At 54.7% G+C, this 20,376-nt stretch overlaps 1 protein-coding gene across 6 annotated transcripts; it reads right to left on the bottom strand.

Moving 5' to 3' along the window:
• Nucleotides 1-78: 78 nt before the first annotated feature.
• On the bottom strand, nt 79-18,802 carry Gigyf1 (GRB10 interacting GYF protein 1). 6 transcript variants are annotated; one of them, XM_039089417.2, is made up of 27 exons: nt 17,291-18,802; nt 10,634-10,879; nt 9,608-9,734; nt 9,292-9,400; nt 9,065-9,194; nt 8,871-8,966; nt 8,661-8,772; nt 8,432-8,540; nt 7,984-8,024; nt 7,681-7,845; nt 7,239-7,492; nt 7,046-7,151; nt 6,014-6,145; nt 5,768-5,871; nt 5,441-5,612; nt 5,164-5,330; nt 4,928-5,028; nt 4,733-4,849; nt 4,504-4,604; nt 4,134-4,216; nt 3,909-4,052; nt 3,606-3,830; nt 3,179-3,369; nt 2,924-3,084; nt 2,646-2,842; nt 2,448-2,577; nt 79-2,359 (listed from the first exon to the last, which is right to left on the bottom strand). In XM_039089417.2, the coding sequence occupies exons 4-27, from the start codon at nt 9,324-9,326 to the stop codon at nt 2,307-2,309; spliced, it is 3,126 nt and encodes a 1,041-aa protein (XP_038945345.1). In that variant the 5' UTR covers nt 9,327-9,400; nt 9,608-9,734; nt 10,634-10,879; nt 17,291-18,802; the 3' UTR covers nt 79-2,306. The 6 variants fall into 6 exon arrangements, with proteins under 6 accessions (XP_038945345.1, XP_006249215.1, XP_063127352.1 ...); XM_006249153.4 differs by having other exon boundaries at nt 5,768-5,868; nt 7,046-7,154; XM_063271282.1 differs by having other exon boundaries at nt 2,448-2,574; nt 7,046-7,154.
• Nucleotides 18,803-20,376: the final 1,574 nt, after the last annotated feature.

Raw genomic sequence — 20,376 nt, forward strand, 5'->3', positions numbered from 1 at the left:
CATTTCCCAGGTGCATACAACCCCACCCAACTGCCCTTGCCCCAGTTTAGTACCATGGAAAAGCCAGCAGACAAGGTAGACTGGGAGAACACACCGAGTTTTATTGGGAGTATTTACAAGAGTGGGTATTAGGGAAGTCACACAGGGTAGAGGTAGGGTAAACTGGGATACACAGGATACCTACACTACCCTGAACCCCAAGGGGGCCAGGGTGGAGCAGCAGGGCCCTGTAAGACTGGGATGGGGAAAGGATTAAGATGGGGTGGGGAGCGTCTGAGTCCCTGGGTTAGGGCTCAGGGCTTGTAAACATTGACCACTCTCAGAGGGGATGGGGTGGGAGAGGGCTCCCCCTACACTTCCTCACAGGGTTAAGGCCTCTCCAGGCTCATGGGCCCCCAAGTTCAAAGTCTCTTTAGCTGGGGGAAGGGGTAGGAAGAGACAAGTGTTCCCCTCCCCCTGCATTGGCTGTGGCAGGGGCAGGGTAGGTTACATTCAGTCACAACAGGAGTCTCTCCCACCCCTCCAATGCCACCACAGTGGCAAGAGGGAAGGGGAGCTGGGGGGCCAGCAGCAGCAAGACATTTCCCCCTGGCCCATCACCCCCTTATTGCTTTAGAGAGAATATTGTCTTTTCACAGACGCTAACACTGTCAAAGCCAGGGAGAAGCAGGTGGAGGGGACTTCCACCCAGAGCCAGCCTGATCCCCAACACTGACCCAGTTGCCACTTTGGTGCAAAAAAAAAAAAATTTTAAAAAAAATTAAAAAAAAAGGAAAAAGAAAAAAAAAAGTTGAAAGGAAAACAGAAGGTCACCTCTCTGGGGATGGATGGGAAAGAAACCTGGGGCCACTCCCCACTTCCCCAGGGCAGAAAAGAGAAATACATTCATGGAGGAGGCAGTGACAGGCTCGCCCTAATACTGCATTCTGAGCAATGAGGCCGATGGGAGAGCTCACTAACACAGTACATTAAAACGAAAAGGGGGAAAGCCAAACAAGATGGAGACAAGCCCAGGCGGGGGGACTAGGAGTGAAGTCGGTGAGCAACAGGCAAGGCAGCCCCCAGCCCAGGACACAGGCGCTTTCAACCTCCAGCCTTACACCCAGCATGGGAAACATCAAGGAGAGGGGCTGCTAACTCCTCTCCCATTTGGTCAATGGAGGGGTCCAGGTACAGAGCTGTGGTCTACTTCCCACACCACTGGCTGCACATCAGGGGGCTCCCATCAGGGGGCTCCCACCTAGGCCCTCCACCACAGGTTCAGCCCCAAGCCACTCCTTCAGGGTCCTCCCCTCACATAAGCAAGGCCTCAGCCATGATAAAAGGAGGTGGTGGTCTCCAGCTCCTGGAGGAAGGGCTGTGTCCCTTCTCAGAGAGGGTGAGACAGGCTTGGGGGCCAGAGAATACATTCATGTGGCAAAGGCAGGGAGCTGGGGCTTTCAGTGTCACCCCGGCTGTCCCCCGGAATGGCAGCAGTGGGGGGCAGCCCCTCAGCAGGCCTGAGTTCAGAGCCTACCTGACAGGCTGGCACTGACAGGTCTTTCCCCAGCTCCCCTCAGCCGGTGTGGGAGGGCTGTTGAGGGGGCTTGGGGAAGAGGGAGCTGAGGCAGCTCATCCAATTTGTGCAACGTTCCTCCCAAAGCAGCTGAGGCAAGGGGCGACTATGGCCCCTGACCAGGACACCTGCCACGGTACCTGCCCCAGGAAGCGGACCACAGCTGGTCCAGCGGGTGGGGCTTCTGGAGGGGCCTCGCTGTGCAGACTGCCAGCACCCAGCTGACAGTTACCCCAATGACCCACCTTCTAGGGGCAGGCAGCAGAGTAAGTGCAGCCTCAGGGGAGCCAGCCAGGACAGTTCCATGGGGCCTGGTACCCACTGGCCGAAAATAACAGTGTGATTTTTTTTCCTTTCAGCCTAACTTTTTTTTCATTATTTTTTCTTTTTTTCTAAAAATAAAAAATAAAAACAAAACAAAACAAAAAGAACCCCCAAACCTCTGTGGACCTTCCAATGTCACACCCATTATCCCCAAAGGGGTGAAGGGGCCTACCGTCTAGCTTTTGAATGATACTTTTGTCTCTCCTAAGGTTTAAAATTAAAGAGAAAAAAAAGCCCCTCCCCCATCTGTAAAGTGCCTCGTGGTGGGTGAGTTAAGGTGCATCGTGTGGTTTGTAACAAGTGCTGGGGACCCTGCCCCGCTTGCTTCCTCCTCTGCTCCTTGCTGGGAGCCTGCAGGCCGGAGACCCAAAGGTCTATGCTGCCGCCACCCGAGTGTAGAGCCCAGGGGGCTGGTGGGACAGGCTGGTCAGTAGTCATCCACGCTCTCGATCTCACCGGAAGGGCCGTGCAGGGAGTACCCTGAAGCCGGGAGAGTGAGGGTGAGCTCACCAGGTCCTGTTGACCTGTGCAGGGAAAGTACAGCTTCCCAGTCCCACCCGACACTTACCCAAGATGCTGGGGTCAGAGTGAAGCATCAGCGCCCGCCTCTTGGCCTTGCTGCCCTCCCCAGGGCCCAGTTTGGTGCTGTGGTTGGCCTGAAAGGCTGTCTGTAGGGAGCTGCTGCTCAGCCAGGCCTCCTGAGGCACGAGAGAACAGTCAGGAGAGTCCGGGGTGTCCTGCCTTCCCACGTCCCACGAGACTCTACCTGCTGCTGCTGTTGCTGCTGCTGCTGCTGCTGCTGTTGCTGCTGCCGCTGTTGGCTGGCTTTCTGCTTGGCCCTCCGCTCCAGGAATTGTTTGGCAAATTCTTTGGCTTCCAGCGTGTCCCCCAGGCAGGAACGAATATAATCATGGACATCATAAGGGGACTCCACCTCCTTGAGGATCGCTACAGCCATGGGAACTATGGAGAAGGGACAGTCAGGCGTACTGGACAGGTCTAGAGTCCCTAGTGCCAACATGGCCGCCAAGGAGCACCTCATACCATCCAGGCTGCTTGTGGTGCTCAGAGTGTGCAGCATCTGCTCACACCATTGGGTGAAGCCATCCTGGGGCCGAGGGATGCCCTGTAGCAGCTTCAGCAACTTCTCTTCCTCTTCGGTCTTTTTGCGAACAGGTCGACCTGACAGGTGGCTGTAGGAGTCACTGAGGCAGGTGGGGAATTGGAGGCCACAGATGAGCCCAGACCTTAGCATCCCTTATTCCCCGACAAACTGGGCTAAGCAGGTGTCTCACCAACCTGAGAGACGGGCTGCTCCGACTGTTCTTTAGGCCCAGGCTTCGGGCCAGGCTCCCGCCACTCTTGAGAGTGTCTTCCCAGAGTCCCAGGTTGCCACTGCTGCTGCCCCCACTCTTGTCTGGCCCGCCCCACAGTGGCCCAGCCTCAGACACCCACTGGTTCAGAGGGGCAGTGCCCAAGCCCCCAAGTTGCTGTAAACGGCAGGAAGTCAGGGGGCTCTAAAATGGGACCCTGGACACCTAGGCAGGGAGGCTCATTTGGGGGCTAATGGGAGGGATGAGGTGAAGACTAGGAGAGGGGCCATCCTTCCAATAATGAAAGGAAGGAAGAGGTCTTCAGCTCTAGGCGTCTGAGCTCAGGGACACCTCCCCCCAACCACAGTGCTCCTGGAGCTGCAGCAGAGGGGCTCCCTGGGGCAGGTGCTCACCACTCGGTGGTTGGGGGCCTGGGCCCGCAGAGGCTCCCGTGGTGCCGGCTGCTTGTGCAGTTGGCGCTCACTTTCCATCTGCAGCTCCAGCAGAGTCTTCATGGACAGGCCCTGCTTGGCTAGGCCAGCCCAGAGTGGGGGTGGGGAGCTGGGTGCAGGGGGCACAGGGACATTCGTCGCCTGCTGCTGCTGTAGCAGCTTCAGCAACAGTTCCTGCTGCCGCACCTGCGTGGGGACAGTGGGTGAGGGTGGCCCACTGGCTCCAGCCCCAGCCTAGGCCCAGGAGACAGGTAGGACTTGAACCTGCTTGCGTCGAAAGAGCTCCTCCTCCTCCTGACGCCGCTTCTGCTCCTCCTGCTGCTGCTGCTGGCGACGCTTCTCCTCCCGGCGTTTGCGCTCCTCCTCCTCCCGCTTCACCCTGAGCTCCACTTCTCTGCGTTCTTGAAACTGAGGTGACAGGGACGTAAGCAACAGGGAGGCTGCCCCTGCCTCAGCCAGCCTTTGCCAGGTCAGCCTGCTACTACTTACTTTGTGTTGCAGCTGGAGTTGTTCTAGAATTGGACCCTGAGTCGAAGAGTTAATTGGTATGTCCCAAAGACTGGCCTCACCACCTGTGGCAGGCAGGAAAGAAAGGGCAACTGCAGAGACCCAGGCCCAGCAGGCCCACCCAGATAGGAAGCTGCCCCCAAATGAGCCTCCCTGCCTAGGTGTCCAGGGTCCCATTTTAGAGCCCCCTGACTTCCTGCCCTTTGCAGCAGCTTGTGCGCGCGTGGGCACTGCCCCTCTGGGTGTCTGAGGCTGGGCCACTGTGGGGCAGGCCAGACAAGAGTGGGGGCAGCAGCAAAGACTTGAGGAGACAAGGGAACAAGAGGTGGACTGGGGCAGGGTGGCCACTCACCTGACTGTGATGAAGCTGAGGTATGTAAGTCCCAGAGGGGGCCTGAATCTGGCACCGACAAGGACCGGCTCATTGTCGGGAGCAGGTTCTGGTCCCCACCTCTGAGAAACAAACCACTGGTCCTCAGGATACCGTTCTCTTGTGGCCTGCCCTCCTCTACCTCATACCAGCACACGCATTTACACTCTTACACACACCACTTCAGACACGGGCTGGGACTGTGACAGACCTGGGGGTTTTGAGAGCCTGGAGCTGCTGCAGGAACGTAGTGAGCTGCTGCTGCGGCGGCGTCAGGTCCCCCATAGCTGCCTTTTCCCGGAGTGTCGCACACTGCGGGAGCTGGCGGCTACAGACATACTGGGCTCAGACAGTGGACCCCACAGGGCCACTGCCTTGTCCACAGCAAGCCCCTGGCTCCCCATACCTGCCAACCAGCTGCAGAAAGTGCTGGTGCTGCAGCTGCTGGTACAGGGCTGCCGCAGCCAGCTCCTGCTGCTTCTTCAGCCGCTCCTGATCCATGTTCCCCTGTGGGAGGCCAGAGCATGCCTGTGAGGGAGCCCAGCAGGAGCATGCCCAGCAAGCAAGGTGGTGGGGAAGCCTGCGGTCCTGCTGCTGCCCCCACTGGCCTTCCCTGCAGCCTGCCAGGCAGACAGTGCTCACCAGCAGCGGGGGTGGCGAGGGCCCTGGGGCAAAGGGCACACGGCCCCACATCTTGATCACCTCTCCCAGAGGCTGGAAACCCTCATCGCAGCCCCTCTTCACTAAGAGGGACATGGAGAAGTAGCCAGCCTGGAACCACTCAGCCATCTCCTGGGTTGTGAAAGGGCCTGGAACAAGGGCGTCAAGAGGGTTAGGAGGTGGCCGCGGCATGGTCAGAGGGCACGCTGAGATCTGCCTGAGCACCAGAGAGTCCCAGCAGTCTGCTACCCGATGCTACCTTGGATCTCTCCCTGTGGGTCCTTGTAGAACCACTTTCGGGCAGCGCCATGGCTGAGGGGAAGGGCAGTGGCGGCTGTGGAGTGGCGTAGGCCCTGGGTCTGCATGGCAGCAGTGAACTGCTCCTCCTCCAGGGAGCTGTCCTGCAGGGAGGCCACCAGCTTCTCTGCCTCCTATAAGTCCAGGAAGAAAGGCAAGTCTGAGCCGCCTCAGGAGGCTGGGCTTGAGGGCAGGCCAGAAACCCTGTCAAAGAAATCTGGGACACATAAGACAAAGTGCTCTGCAACCCTGGAGGGGAGGCCCCGAGCATGCACAGGCACCCCCAAACCTGTTGCAAGTGCTTCAAGCCTTCTTCATCTTCTAGGTCTGCAGGCGGGCCTGCAGGAGGGGAACTGATTCTTGGACTTAGAGGCAGTCCCCTCATCTCGTCTCCTGGGAAGAAATGGGAAAGCAGGGAGGGGTGGAGAAGGGACAAGATGGCTCCTGTAGCTTCTAGGAAAACAGGCGGTTGCTACTACTGCCCTTCACCAGCCACGCCCTGTCACTCCCTTCTGCACAGCTCAGGCCAGCCTACCTTCAGCCGGGGGCAGCTCTTTCTCCACTGCCTCACCATCTTCATTCGCTGTCCAGAGAGGGCCCAAGGCAGGCAGTGAGGATGGGGAGCTCGACTTCTCTGAAGGAGGCAATGGGGTCACTTCCTTCCCTCCTGGAAGAAACAGATGATTACTAGAACGCAGATGCAAAAGAGCTGGGGCCACGGAGCTGGCTGGATGCATAAAAGTGCTTGCTTCCCAGGCATAAGGACCTTGGGTGAAATCCCAAGAACCCATATAAAAGCCCCATGTGCTAGCTACCATGTCTCTGTAATCCCAGTTCTCCTATGGAAACATGGAAGAGACGGAGATCTGCCACAAGTTTGTAAGCCTACTTCAGCAAAAAAACAAACAAACAAACAAAACAACAAACAGACAAAACCCCCCACAGACCCTACCTTAAACAAGGTGAAAGGCAAGGACCTATGCCCACGGTGTCCCCTGACCTGCCCACATACACAGGCAGAGTAAAACCGCAGGGGACACGAGTCAGCATGTGCATGGCTCCATGGCCTTGGACAGTAAGTCTATCCTTCTAACCCTGGTCAACACCCTAACTGAGCATGAGCACAGACTCGAGAACCACACACCCGCCTTCATTAAACACACTGACTCCCGGCTCTGCTGTGAGAGATGGGAGGAACCACATGTAAGGAGGGGCTCTGTGGGCACCTGACAAAGGTTGCTCTCCTACACCGGACCCTAAGACCCCCAACACCTCCCACCCCCGGCACACACAGCACATGTGACATGTGCTGCAGGTTAGAGGACAACTTGGTTCTTCTCCCTTATGATCATGTGGGTTCCAGGGATTGAACTCAGATCATGGCTTGGCGGCAAGCCCTTTTACATGCCAAGCTGTCTCACTGCTCCTGCCTTAACCCTTCTAAGTGGCCTGACCTTACAGACAGACAGGTGGGCAGTCAGTAGCCAGGTTGGTAACAGATCTCTCTGCCAACCTGCCCGAACCCAAGATTCTCAGAGCTCATTCCTGCAACGCTCTAAAGGCTCACCGGCCTCAGGCCCCTCTTCATCCACCCCATCTGATGGTTCCTCTTCCTCTTCCTCCAGGCCCTGGAAATCAAGCTCTTGCTCCTCTGGAATAGGTTCCTTGGGGCCCTTCTGTGTGGGAAAGGGCAGAGTGGACATAGTGGGAGGGTGGCTGGAGGACAGCTTCTGCCAACCCCAACTGGTCCAAGACAGTACCTTAAGAGGCAGGAAGGCTCCAGAAGCATCAAAAGTACCCATCTCCTCATCCTCATCATCCAGGCACCACTCTGGGAGCCCATCCTTGTCATCTTCAAAGCCATCCAGCCCCCGGCATCTTCGGAGGTGTGAGTTGCCTCCCCCAACTCGCCCATCTTCTTCACCACAACCTCCGCGTTCCCCTCGCAAATCAAAATCAAACTTGCGCCTCCGCTCTCCATGCTCCCGCCAGCCAGCAGAGCGGGGACCACCGTCTGAAAGAAAGTTAGAAAAGGGGGGAAAAGCTCCAGTGTTCAGCCATATCAAGACCCACCTTCTCTGGCTCACCAGGCCTTCCCAACTAGCATGGCTTCCTCTGGAATTTTCTCATTCCTCCCGTGCAGGGCCACCTCTTCCCCAGTATCACCAAGATATCCTGAACCCCACCTTGCTCCCATCTTACCAGGACTGGTGGAACGCCAGCGATCACCATCTCGCCGGGGTCCTGCCCCAAGTCTCCAGCTGCTATCATCCTCTTGCTCCTCTCGAAGTGAGCGCCAATTCTCACTGTCTGAGCGCGCATGCTCCTTCCTCGGGCCAGCCCCTCCCTCCTCAAAGCCAGATCGTACTGGCACAGGGGAGACAAACAGTAAATACGGAAGAGCCTCAAGATAGCTTACTCCAGTCTCTCTCCCACACTCTACCTGGGAACCCCATCTCGGCTGCCTCCCTACCCTACTGGCCACCACATCCAGTACTCTCATACCTCCATCCCTCCTTGCAGACTTCTCAAACCGCCTCTCACCTCTGTGGAAGAAAGGCGCTGGTCAAAACACACACATCATCATCCCCTCCTGAGGGGACTAGGGGCTGTTAGGCTAGAGAGAAAACAATCGGGCTCCAAACAACCAGAATGAAAAGGGTAGGCAGGGAGGTTGGAGAGATGGCTCAGTGGTTAAGTGCTCTTCCAGAGGTCCTGAGTTCAAATCCCAGCAACCACATGGTGGCTCACAACCATCTGTAATGGGATCTGATGCCCTCTTCTGGTGTGTCTGAGGACAGCGACAGTGTATATAATAAATATATCTTTAAAAAAAGGTAAACAAGACCCAGAGGCTCTAATCAGGGCTGGCCTGGTGGACGTCTCTAGGCCCTCTAGTCACTCCTCTAGTACCCTTTGTTCTGCCTGTCTTCCTCCATCTTGCCATCCCCACCTGTCGTCCCAGCTCTGGCTTCGCTGGATCTCCCGAGGATTGCGTCCAAAGGCCCCATCGCCTTCCTCAATGCTTCTTTGGTAAAAGCAGCTGTCACCACGGCCTCGCCCTGAAGGAAGAGGGTTCACAGTGGGTTTGGAACCCACAAGTGTCCCTCTATATTCTTAGTATCGCCCACTGTGACTCTGGCCACCTCCTCCCCTAAAGCACATGAGGATTCACCCTCTACCTCGGCTCCGAGTGCTGCCCCTGCCACGGGAGGTGGCAGCCAAAGGGGGCCCAGCCCCTTTTCCCATCAGCCTCAGCACAGCCACACTGTTCACCGACAGGGAGAAGTTTCTCTGAGGAGGGAGCCAGGAATGGCAGTGAGGACCCATCGCAGTCAGCCCCATCTTCCCAAGCCCAGCCCCTCGCTCCTCCAGCCTCGGCCCAGCTCCACCTGCTCATCCTCAGTGAGAGGCTCCAGAGCCAGGGGCTGCAGCGGCTCCTCCTGTAACACTGCAGCAAACTCCTTGTCCTGTAGTTCCTCGGGAACCTGGGATGGGGCAGGAGGCCCAAATCATCAGCCCCTCAGAGGCGACTCTCAGATAAGGCCACTGGGCGGGGGAACTGCGCTCGATCCCCAGACCTCACCTTGTTCTCCTTGACATAGAGGGCCAGCATCTCCTCTCGCCCATAGCGGTAATCTGCCAGCTTGTACTTGGGCATGGCAGGGGATGGGGGTGGAGAGGCCACGCTGCCACCGCTGGAAAGGGCTCTCAGCCTAAAGCAGGCACAGAAAGGAAAAGGGGAGACAAAGATCACGTGGTCCTTCCCCCCTACACCAGCTTTTCCCATGGGCTGGAGCTTAAGCGACCCACCACTCAGGCCCAAAGTTGAGTGTCTCCGCTGCCATTGTGGAGATGGGATGCTTCTCACAGGTCAAGGATGAATGGAGGAGAGAGGACCAGGCGTGTACTGTCCAAATACCTGTAGGACCACAGACAGGGTCACGAGTAAGCTGTTGCAGATCAGTCATGGTGCCAGCACTTTGCTGGGCCAGTGACAGCCCTCCATCTAGATGGTGAGCCATTTTGGCATTGAACTCACTCACACCATGAGTTAAGCAAAGCTGAGTCAGAGAAGTGAGGGAACAAGGAAGCTCAGTGGGACGCCCTCTGGTGGCCCAGCACTCACCTGACAGTCCTGTCCGTGAAACAAGGCTCTTGTCTAGCAGGGCCTGGGCTGGGGGAACTAGAATCCCCAAGCAACTAGCTCTAGCCTCAGAAGTGCCTGGGAGAAACCTTCACATCTGGGAAAGATCCTTAGGGAGAAGAAGAGGAGGAGGGTGGTTATGCCAGTGAGTCAGACGGCCTCCCAACCTCTGGCCCACAGCTGCTGAGTACGGTGACCTCCAGAGAGAGGTACAAGGTGGTCACTGGTCAGTAGTGCTCGCATGGGCTGGCTGAGGTAACCCTGTGCCCAGAATACAGTGAGGACTTTCAGCACAAAACAGGCACTTAACGCCTGTTTTATAATGCCCATGTTCGCAATCCCAGCACTCAGGAGGCAGAGGCAGGAGGATTGCAAGTTCATGGCCAACCTGGAACAACACAGAGTAGGACCTTGTTTCAGAAACAGTAAGTGGACGGGGATATAGCTCGGCTGCTGGGGAGACACTTACTCATCAAACCCGAGCCCTAGACTCAGTCTCCAGCACCACACCGACACGGAATGTAGCACCCACCTTTGATCCCAAACACTTGGGAGATAGGGGAATAAGGTTCAGAAATTTAAGGTTGTTTCTGGCTACATACGAGTTCAGGGCCAGCCTGGGCTATATCAGACCCCGTCTCAAAAAATAAAACAGGAAGGCACTGGGGCCGCCTATGTCCTGGAGAGGAATGGTACATTCTGCAGAGCAGTGTGACAAGTCTTGGAACAAGCTGACTTCCCTAACGCATCTATCTCAGGGGACTGGGTCTCAGCCCAAACCAGACAAAACACAAAACAAATGAGAGAAGACAGGACTCCCAGTCCCGGGCACTCCACTCATGGCGGGTTCAGAGCAGGTGGGTGTGGCCCCAGTGTCCGAGGCTCATCTACTAAATGGGAACCAGGTCCTAAAGTCCTTCTCCTCCACCTAGAACTGCTCCTCAGACAGAAAGGTCAAGTTGGCACCAGAGTGGTCGGACAGCGGCTGGTGGGGGAAGGCTCCCTCACCATACGGGAAGAGGCAAGTTCAGTCTCCAGCGGCTAGTGAGGCGGCAGTGGCAGCAACACGGGAAGGTTCCTCTAGGGGCCTGGGTAGGAGACTCTCAGGTAGGGGTTCATCCAGCAAGGGCAGAGGAGAGGAGGAAGGGCAGGCAGTGTCCAGGGGTAGTACGTGGGTTTTTTTTATCACTGGCTGAGCAGGAGGCTGGACCAGTGTGCCTCTGCAGTCCCCATCCGCTGCAGGATGCCAGGAGTCTAGAGGAAAGAAGAACAGAGTGTCCACCAGAGGGGCCTCAGAAAGAGGGTCTCCTCTGTAACTAAACCAAGACCCCATGGCGAACAATGGGGTAATCCAGAATCACAGCATCCCAAAGGCACAGCAAGGTAAGTGTCTTAACTACAAGAGCCTGGACTGGCCCAGGTTGCACAGAGCTGCCCTCCCCTGACCCCCATAGCTGCACTATGTTCAGGAGGCCGCCACAATCACATATTTCCCTACTACCACTGAGGGGATCTGGGGACAGGCAGCCCTTGGGGACACAATTCTAAGTGAAACAAGTCATGCACGGACAGTCAAAGTCTGGGGCTGGAGAAGTGGCTAAGCAGCCAGGGGCCTTGCCTAGCATGTACACAGCCCTGAGTTTCACCTTCCCACTGCATAAACTCCATGTGGCCGTGTGCAAGGATCAGATGTTTAAGCTCCCTGCCCCAAGGACAAACAAACCAAACACCCTAAAGGACCTGGAGATGTCCCTCAGGAGCCAGACACCTGTCTAGCACGCACAAGGCCCTGGCTTGTGCAAAAAAAGGGACCTGGGGCTGGAGAGATGGCTCAATAGATGAGAGCGCTTGCTGCTTGTCTAAACGACCTGTGTTCAGTTCCCAGCAGGAGGGAGGGGGACAGAGGACTGGACCCCAAGAAAGAAAACCCCTGTAGAATGTTTCTTATAGGGTAGCTGGGGGTTGGGACACGGCAGAGTCAAAGACCTGGAGTTGAGGAGGATGGGGCTGCCTGCAAACACTGACTGGGTCTAGCTTTGAGCTGGGCCCAGAAGGGTGTGGCCACACACACACACACACACACACACACACACGCACACGCACGCACGCAGCACTAGCTGTGTAACACTACAGATGTATTAACATGACAGAACCACACACCTAAACAATGACTAAAGTGGGGCTGGAGAGAGGCCTCAGTGGTTAAGAGCACTAGCTACTCCTCCAGAGGATCCGGGTTCAATTCCCAGTACCCACATGGCAGCTCACAAATGTCCAGTAACTCCAGTTCCAGGGAATCCAACTCCCTCACACAGACATAGATGCAGGTAAAACACCAAGGCACTTTTATTTTTTAAAAAAGGAAATATCAAAAAGATTTTAATGCCTAAAGTGGTAGATTTTACTTCTTGTTTCTAGAGAATCCTTCTGCCTCAGCCTCCTGCATGCTGGGATTATGGGCATGCATTACCATGCCTGGCTTTCACTGACCATTTTAGCTTTATTACATATATGCGTTTGGAGGTGGCGGTCATTGATGACGATGTGTGTCGGACCCCCTGGAGCTAGGGTTACGGGTGGCTGTGAGTCCCTGGCATGGGAGTAGGAAGTCGCAGGAGTATGACATGCACCTAACCACTGAGCCATCACACCAACAATCACTTAACAAAGCTTACTTAGCATGTGCAAGCCCTGGGCTTCAACTCTCAGCATTTATTTTAAAAAACAACAACAACAAAACCCCACCACAACAAAAAGTTTTGTAGGGCAGGGTAGATGGCTCAGTCAGAAAAGTGCTTGCTGCACAAACAGAAGGACCCGAGTTCAAGCCCCAACACGGGTAGAAGCCAAGCCTTCCTGCTTATAACCCTAGCACCAGGGAGGCAGAGAGGAGCATCCTGGGGACGCTTAAGTGGATGGCTGAAGATGGCTCAGTGGCTAAAGTACATGCTGCACAACCGTGAGGACCAGAGTTCAGATCCCCAGACCCCAGGTAAAGACAGGCAGTGTTTCTACAGGAAGAGGGGAGACAGGGACAGGAGGTTCCCTAGGAGCTCATGGACCAGTCAATCAGATGAATGAAACCTTCAAGAAACCCCATCTCAATCAAACAAGGTAGAAGGGCTAACATCCAAGGTTGACCTCTGACCACCATATGCACACGTGCGCGCACTCACACAGATTTAAAAAGGCAGCAAGTTAGACACCAAAAGAGAAATCACACCAACCTGTGGTCTTTACACAGTTACCTGCACTTGTGAGTATGTCAACACTTTAGGGGAAAAGCCACTGTGGGGGTACAGTTCATGCTTGCACTTTCCCTATCCCAAACAAAGAACCCACATGCCCCTCAAACCTCCAAAGGGACAATCTGGAACCTTCTCAGTTAATTTCTTCCAGTGGACCAGACACTGACCATGTGGAAAGACTGCCCGGTAGGACCCATCAATGGGGTGTCCCACCCTCACCTTTGGGTACCCTCCTTCATGAAGCTGCCCTGGTTGGAAAGAGTAAGGAAGGTGGGTTGGCAACACGGCTCAGCCTGGTGAGGACACTTGGTGCCAAGCCTGACCTCCTGGATTTGATCCCTTAGAATCCACATGGTGGAGGGAGAGAACCCACTTATCCTGAGACCTCCACATGCATGCCATGGCGTATGTCTGCCCCCCAATGCACTAAGCAGGGGTGGGGTAGTGGTGGACAGAATGATGACAGTGATGACACCCTTAATTTACAAAAAGAAAAGGGGAAAGAAGCGTAGGCAGCCCCAACATGGAGCCACTGCAGAGGCAGGACAAGGCCCAAGGGAATGTGGGGAAGCTCCCAGGCTACAAACCAGCCAGAGAAAAGGCCCAATGCCAGGACCTGGGTAGCACTGGGCTTCTTCCTCACACTGAAGGGACCCAGAAAGCAGCAGGCAGTCCACTGTGTGGTTTCCTCCCATGCCACAAGTAGATCTCTGACCTGTGGGCTGCCTGAAGCCAAGGGCTCTTGGCTGAGGATAATGCTCCCTGCTCCCTGAGGAGTATGGACAATGGCGGCCGAGAGATCTGGCTGAGTGTTAGGATGCTATTGGCTTGGAGCAGGCAGAGACCAGGGATGCTGTGGGCTAGCTCACAAGCCACAGGACAGCCCCACACAAAGCATACACATGGTTGGCTCAGTTGAAGAGTGCTTGCCTGGTGTGCACAGGCCTTGGGCTCTGTCCCCAGCACTTTGAATGAGGCAGGTAGTAGGGGCAGCGCCTGTCGGCAGGCATGTGGCCAGGTGCAGACAGTGAACTGAGATGCCCATGGTGACAAAACTGAGAAACTCCCGCTACCTACAAGCCCAGGGGGAGACACTGCAGTGCTCAAAGTAGAGAAGCCATGCGCGAGCTCCCATGGCTCAGCAGCAAGGAAAGGGTTCCCTCTCACACTGTCCCGTGAGAAAAGTCAAAGTCCTGCCAGAAAGGAAGTCCTGGGGAAAAGAATAGATTAAAAACCCCACAGCATCATCCTGGTGAAATGGTTCAGCTGATAAGGATGCTTGTGGCCAAGCCTAATGACCTGAGTTTGATCCTTAGGACCCACACTGTGGAAGGAGAGAACCAACTCCTCCAACCTGTGTCCCCCCACCAAACATCATGGGACGTGCCTGTGTACACACACACTGTCATTTAAAAATGAGGGGGAAAAAAAAATCAAAGCCGAAGTTTGCCCATCCCAGCTCCTCAAAGCTAAGCATCTGAGGCTCAATGAAGAAAACCCATGGGCAGCAGCAGGGTTGGGGGCCGCAGCCTCCACACCCCCTTTTACTGACTACCTAGGCTAAGTACCAGTCTTTCCCTTCCAGGCCAACCCTAGTTTGTATCTCAGCCTTTCTCTCTGCTTTGCAAGACCCCCTCTCCCCCTCAGCCTACCCCTCAACTTCCCTAGGACCTGAGTTCCCTTGCTACTCAAAGACTGACCCCTACTGGAGGCACAGGCTGGACCTGGGAGCTGGCAGCCTCCTTAGAGGGCCCTGGGCTGCTGCTGTGGTGCTCAGAACTCCAAGCACAAGCTGGCCACAATTAGGGGCAACACCTCCTTGCTCTGTCCTCCCAAACTTTGTTCCAACCTAAAGCAATGTAACTTGGCGACTTCCTGTACCATGGTTAACAGAGCCAACACCCCAAATGCCCCAAACTCGAGCAGATACACACGTGTGTACATTTATACAGACATATGCACATATATAAATATTCTCCATGTGTAGTGGCAGGAGGAAGGGTTACAGGCCCCCATCAGCTGTGGGGCAGCAGCTACCCCTGCTCAACTCAGAGCCACACTGACGAGCTCAGCGCCTGGCAACTATGAACCAACTTCACAGTTTTCAAAGTATTTTCACGCCTTACCTTCATTTGATCCCTTCTGCCAGTTTGCCCAGCCGGGGACTCCAGTACATAAAAAATAAAGTTACAGCTCCCCTGACGGGGCACCCTGACACCCTCGACACCACCCAAGACGGGAGAGACGTGTAAGGCAGCAGGAGTTACCCTGAGTGTTCAGGCTTCCTATGTTGAGTCTCAAGTTGTTTCTGATTCCTTCTTAGGCCTTGGGGCTGGGGTTTGTGCATCTCCTGCTGTACCCGAGGCTGGCCTCAGACACACAGCAGCCCTCTGCTTTCTCAATGTTTGGGTAGGCATGGCTTGCAAGCCAAGACTTTTCTCAGAACTTTTATGTTTTGTGTGTATGATGTGCATGTATGTATGTGGATTCACATGCACACACATATATGCACGAATGCAGAGGCCTGAGGTGGATGCCGAGTGTCTTCAGTTGCTTCTCACCTTATTTATGGAGGCGGGATATACCATTGGCTGGTCTAGCTAACCCTCCTGTAAGAGGGATTCCCTGTCTTCCTGGGATGGCTCTGTGGTGACCTAACACTTGTGTGGCTCTAGAGATTCAAATTCTGTCCCTCATGCTTCCTGAAGTGCTTTAACCACCAGAGTCCTTTTTTCAAACTTTGGGGTCACCCTCTCTGCTAAAGCTGAGCTGTTTTTCATCTTCTCTTTACTGTAATTGTATGGTGCTGAGGGGGGCACATGCAGGGTCAGAGGGCAACTCTGTGGAGTCTGTTTTCTATTCCCACCCTGAAGTGTGTTCTTGGTCAACAGGCTTGCAAACCAAGTACCTTGTCTGGCTGGGCCATCTCACCGTTGGGGCTATCTCAATGCCAAAACAGAGGTCAAAGGCTAGGGTAAACTTGAGATCCCTTACTCATTATCCCTACAAACCACTAATTTGCATCCACTAGCTGACAAAGCCAGTCAATAAGGGTGAACAACATACCATAAAAGTTTACTAGAATCCTCATGTGGGATTCAAGCCGCCCCTCACACCCACCCCCCCAGGATCCCCAATCAATGGAGACGAAAGATAAGCCAAGTTCTTCCTCAAATTCTCCCCAAACTTGGGATACTGATGTACAACTATGAAATAAAAGTTGAGCTGGGCTGGAGGGTGGCTCGCCTGGGTATGCAGGGGAGCAGTGGAATGGGTAGGTGCTACAGCCAACCAGACACTGGTCCTAGAAGAGTTGGGGATTTGGATAGAAAAGTGGTTTGCCAGCTTAGAGGGTCGGTGACTGCTGGGATTGGGCTTTTCCTGAAGGGGAGCGTTTTGAGCAGGGAGTCGGGAGGAGAATGAAGGGTGGGTGGAGGAGAGATTTGGCCACCAACTATTTATTTAGCATCTCCCAGGCTCACCACTGCAAGCTGCTTGGGAACTGTAGTAACTATTAGGTCTAAGAGGGGACACAGAGGGTCTTTCATCTTGAAAAATTAACAAGAATTCTAGACAAACTGTGAGAGGCAGTGACCTGCAGCTGTCCCAATTAGCTGGGACATATGGACTAGGAGCCCTGGTCAGGGATGCCCAAGAGCCCCAGTTCAGACACAGACAGGTGTCTCACGCGGCCGGACAACTGAGGAGGGAAAAGGGACATCGATGACCAAGCACTTAGGTGGCCGCTTAAAACGCAAGAAACCGAAGGTGAAGACCCAAGAAGAGGTGCTCGGGCAGAATAAAGCTACCATGTTGGCTAAAGTGGTGGACCGCTTGGACCTGCAAGCCCCCGCCAGGCCCCGGTTCGGCGACCAGAATCGTGCTTGGCACGTAGCGGGGTGGGGGTGGGGAGAAAGAGGGGACACCGCCAAAAGGGGAGGTCGGGGTGCGCACACGCCACACAGCAGAGAGGCCGGGCCCGAGCGGGACATTTCGGGCAGCTTGCAGGGGACCCCAGAGACGCGACCGTTACTTCGGACTGAGCGCGGGGGGTGCGGGAAAGCACGGGCCCGGAGGACGCCGTGCCCTTCAGGGAGGGGCGCCAGGTGCGCGGGGCGCGCGCGGACCGCCACCGTCCCCCCTCTCCCTCCCCGTCCTCCCGCCCCGAGGAACAGAGTGGGGCAAGCAGGGGCCTCCCCCAACCCCCACCAGAGACGACGAGACCCGAGCCGAGGCCGCGGGGCCGCTCCAGAGAGGGAGGGGAGGGTCGGGTCGGAGGGAGGGCTGGCGCGCCGGCAACCGAGGTGTATAAGGAGGAGGGCCCGCGCGCGGTGGCTCCGGCTTCTGCCCGCAAAGGCTCCCGGGCGGCCGCCGCTGGCGTCGGGGGCGGGCCTGTTCCGGTGCTCGCAGAGCTTACCGGGGGCGCGAGGTTCCCGGTCCCCCGGGGCGTTGGTGACCCGGGCGCGGTGGTGGCGGTGACGGGCGGGTGGCGCGCGGCGGGCCGGGACGGCGGCGGCAAGGGGGGGACTGGGGGGGCGCTGGCGCTCCCGCGGCGGCCGCTCCTCTCTGTTTGTGTTTGTAGCAAGATGGCTGCCCGCCTTGTACCACGTGACACGGACGCGGGGCCGCCCCCTCCAACGCCACCGCGGCCGGCCGCGGCTCCCACTGCCACCTCGCTCTTGGACTGCGACCCGCCGCGACCCCCGCCTCCCACCGCTCTCCACTGCAGCCCGCAACCTAATGCAAGGTTTTCCCCCAGGCACGTGACCCGGGAGCCCCCTCCACAACCCGTCACGTGACGGGGTGCCTGTGCAACCTGAGGCTTGGTGTGGGGGGAGTCCCCCCACTTCCCCCGCTCCCCGCCCTCTCCTGGCCAAGTCCCGCTTCTTCCAGGGAGCTCGCCCGGGTTAGACGGAACAGAGTCAAATCCAGAATTGTCCCCGAACAGCGTGCGGTTCTTTAGGCTGTAAGAATTTCTGGTAGGGTGAGAAGTAGAGGCAGGAGGATCAGTTATTCAAAGCCAGCCGGGATACAGAGTAAAACCGTCTCCAACCGAGCAAATGAACATGCCAAGAGAAGTACAATCTGCACTCCAGCCCTTAGGAACAGTTTCTAGAGTAGCCTGGGCTACCTGAATGAGACATGGTCTCAAAATATAAATCAGAGAAAGTTGAAGGTGGTGCGTGTTATAATCCCAGCACTTGGGATGTAGAGACAGAAGGGTCGGGAGTTCAAGGGCAGCCTTGGTTACAAATTATTGCGTCTGAAAGTGTTTTTAAGAAATTCAAAAGCAGATTTAAGAATGACGTCCCCTCAAGACTGATGAACTCAATATGTAAAACCTTCACGGTTTTCTTTGGAAGTCTGTGTACTCACCCCCAGCCCCCCACTCCCAACCTTCCATTCTTCCTTCTTGTATTCTGTTGTGGGGTTTTTCTTTTTCTTTTCTTCTTTTCTTCTCTCTTCCTTCCTTCCTTTCTTTTTTTCTTTCTTCCTTTCCTTTTCAGACTCACTAGCCTTGGCTGGCCTATGTAGCCGAGGCTGGCCTTGAACTCAGAGAACTGCCTGCCTCTGCCTCTCTGTGCCTTGTTTTTTAAACAGTCTCAGCCCCTGTAGCCAGGGTGGCCTTTGAACTCACTAGCCTGTAAATGTTGGTCACCTTCTTGCCCTTGCCTTCCTGCCACTCCACTACCAGTATGTAACTCCTTGCCCCACCTACCCACCCTGCCCCCACGCAGTTTTGACCACTGTTTCAGGGAAGTGCCATTAGCTGCTGTGTCCAGTACTTTCCATGCAAGAAGGGCACCAGGTGTGGTGATGCACTCCTGCAGCTTTGGTGGTTAGGAGGTAGGAGACGAGGGGCAGGTAGGAGAGGAGGGGTATGAGAGTTCCAGGCAACGTAAGACCTTGCCAAAAAAAAAAAAAAAAAACAAGCAAAAAGTTCATATAATTTTACTCCAAACCAAAGCAAAAAAGATGGAGTCGACACAGGGGTCCCTTTTCTTCTTCGTAAAAACAATTTTTAAAAATGTAATTCTGCAAACGTGGGTATCTGTGTAAGGGTCTGTGCACATGAGTACAGGTGTCCAAGGAAGCCAAAAGAGGGCGTCCCATCCCCTGGAGTTACAATCAGTTATGAGCTTCCTGACAAGTGCGCTGGAAACTAAACTTAGGTCCTCAGTTTACAGTACACACTTCTTTATTTTGTTTTGCTTTGAGATAGGGTTTCTCTGTATAGCCCTGATTGTGTTGAAACTCAGAGATCCACCTGCCTCTGCTTCCCATGTGCTGGGATCAAAGGCTTATGCCACCTCTGCCCAGCACAGTATGTAATCTTAATGGCTAACCCAGCCTGTAGCCCAGTGGTCCTAGACTTGTGGGTCTGGACCCCAAAAGACCATGGGAAAAATCCCATTATTTACATTATGATTTATGACAGTAGCAAAATTACAGTTATGAAGTAGCAATGAAATAAAATCTCTATGGTTGGGGGATCACCACAACAGGAGGTGGTATTAAAGGGTCTCATCATTGGGAAGGTTAAGAACCACTGGGCTAGCGCCATGATAGTTTTATCTAAAGCTTTCATTGGGGGCACTGATGTAGCTCAGTGGTAGAACAATTACCCCGTGAGGGGCTGGGATGCAACTCAAGAGTGCTTGCCTAGCTCGTGCAAGAATTCAACAAAACACCACACACACAGAGTGTTGGTGCCAGACTTAGAGATGGAAAGACATGTTGATGGGTTGTTAGTTTAAGAAAAGTGGATTGATCGTGGAAAAAGTGGACAGACATGGACTGTAGAATACAGCTGTGCCCAGTGATGGGAGAAGAAACCTAGTGGAAAAGGATGAAAATCAAGCTTTGGTTGAGATCTTTGTTTCTATGGTAGAGCTAGTTATGTTTATATGTGCATATATGTGGTTATATGTGGGTGTGCATGCATGAACCGGTTACAATACACATGAAGAGGTCACACGACAACTGGCAGGAGTGGGCATCCCTGGATATTTTATATATATATATATATATACATATATATATGCTTACATGCTGAGTATACACACACACACTTGTTTTCTTTTTGGCAGTGGTGTGGATTGAACCCAGGGCCTCAGGTGTACTAAACAAGGACTGTACCACTGAGATATGTCCCCAATAATTGGTAGGTTGGTTGATTGGTTTTCAGTTTTCTTGAGTCAAGGTGTCTCTGTATGTAGCTGAGGCTGGCCCTAAATCCACAGGAACCCTTCTGTCTCCACTGTCTGAGTCTTGGGATTACAGGCACGAACCACCTTATGGTTGTAGAACAGCTTGTAAAACAGGATTGTAGAGACCCTGCAAAGGCACACACAGCCTGGGGTATGGAGAGCTCATTTACAAACCGTCCTTATTATTTTGTGGGGGAGGGGTTGTTTTTGGTGGTGGTGACGTGTTTGGTATGGTTGGTTTGTTTGTTTTTTGTTGGCTGCCTTAGTTCCTTGGGCCTGGGTGCTGTAAGGT

Source organism: Rattus norvegicus, chromosome 12 (assembly GCF_036323735.1).
Source record: "Rattus norvegicus strain BN/NHsdMcwi chromosome 12, GRCr8, whole genome shotgun sequence".
NCBI lineage: Eukaryota > Metazoa > Chordata > Mammalia > Rodentia > Muridae > Rattus > Rattus norvegicus.

Bases quoted from the DNA above. Each gene is read 5' to 3' on its own strand.
- Gigyf1 (XM_017598327.3), bottom strand. From the start codon at position 9,326: ATGGCAGCGGAGACACTCAACTTTGGGCCTGAGTG. The intron at 5,029-5,163 runs GTGAGCACTGTC...GGCCTCCCACAG, and splicing joins CCTCGCCACCCCCGCTGCTG to GGGAACATGGATCAGGAGCG. The intron at 2,578-2,645 runs GTAGAGTCTCGT...CTCGTGCCTCAG, and splicing joins AGCAGCAACAGCAGCAGCAG to GAGGCCTGGCTGAGCAGCAG.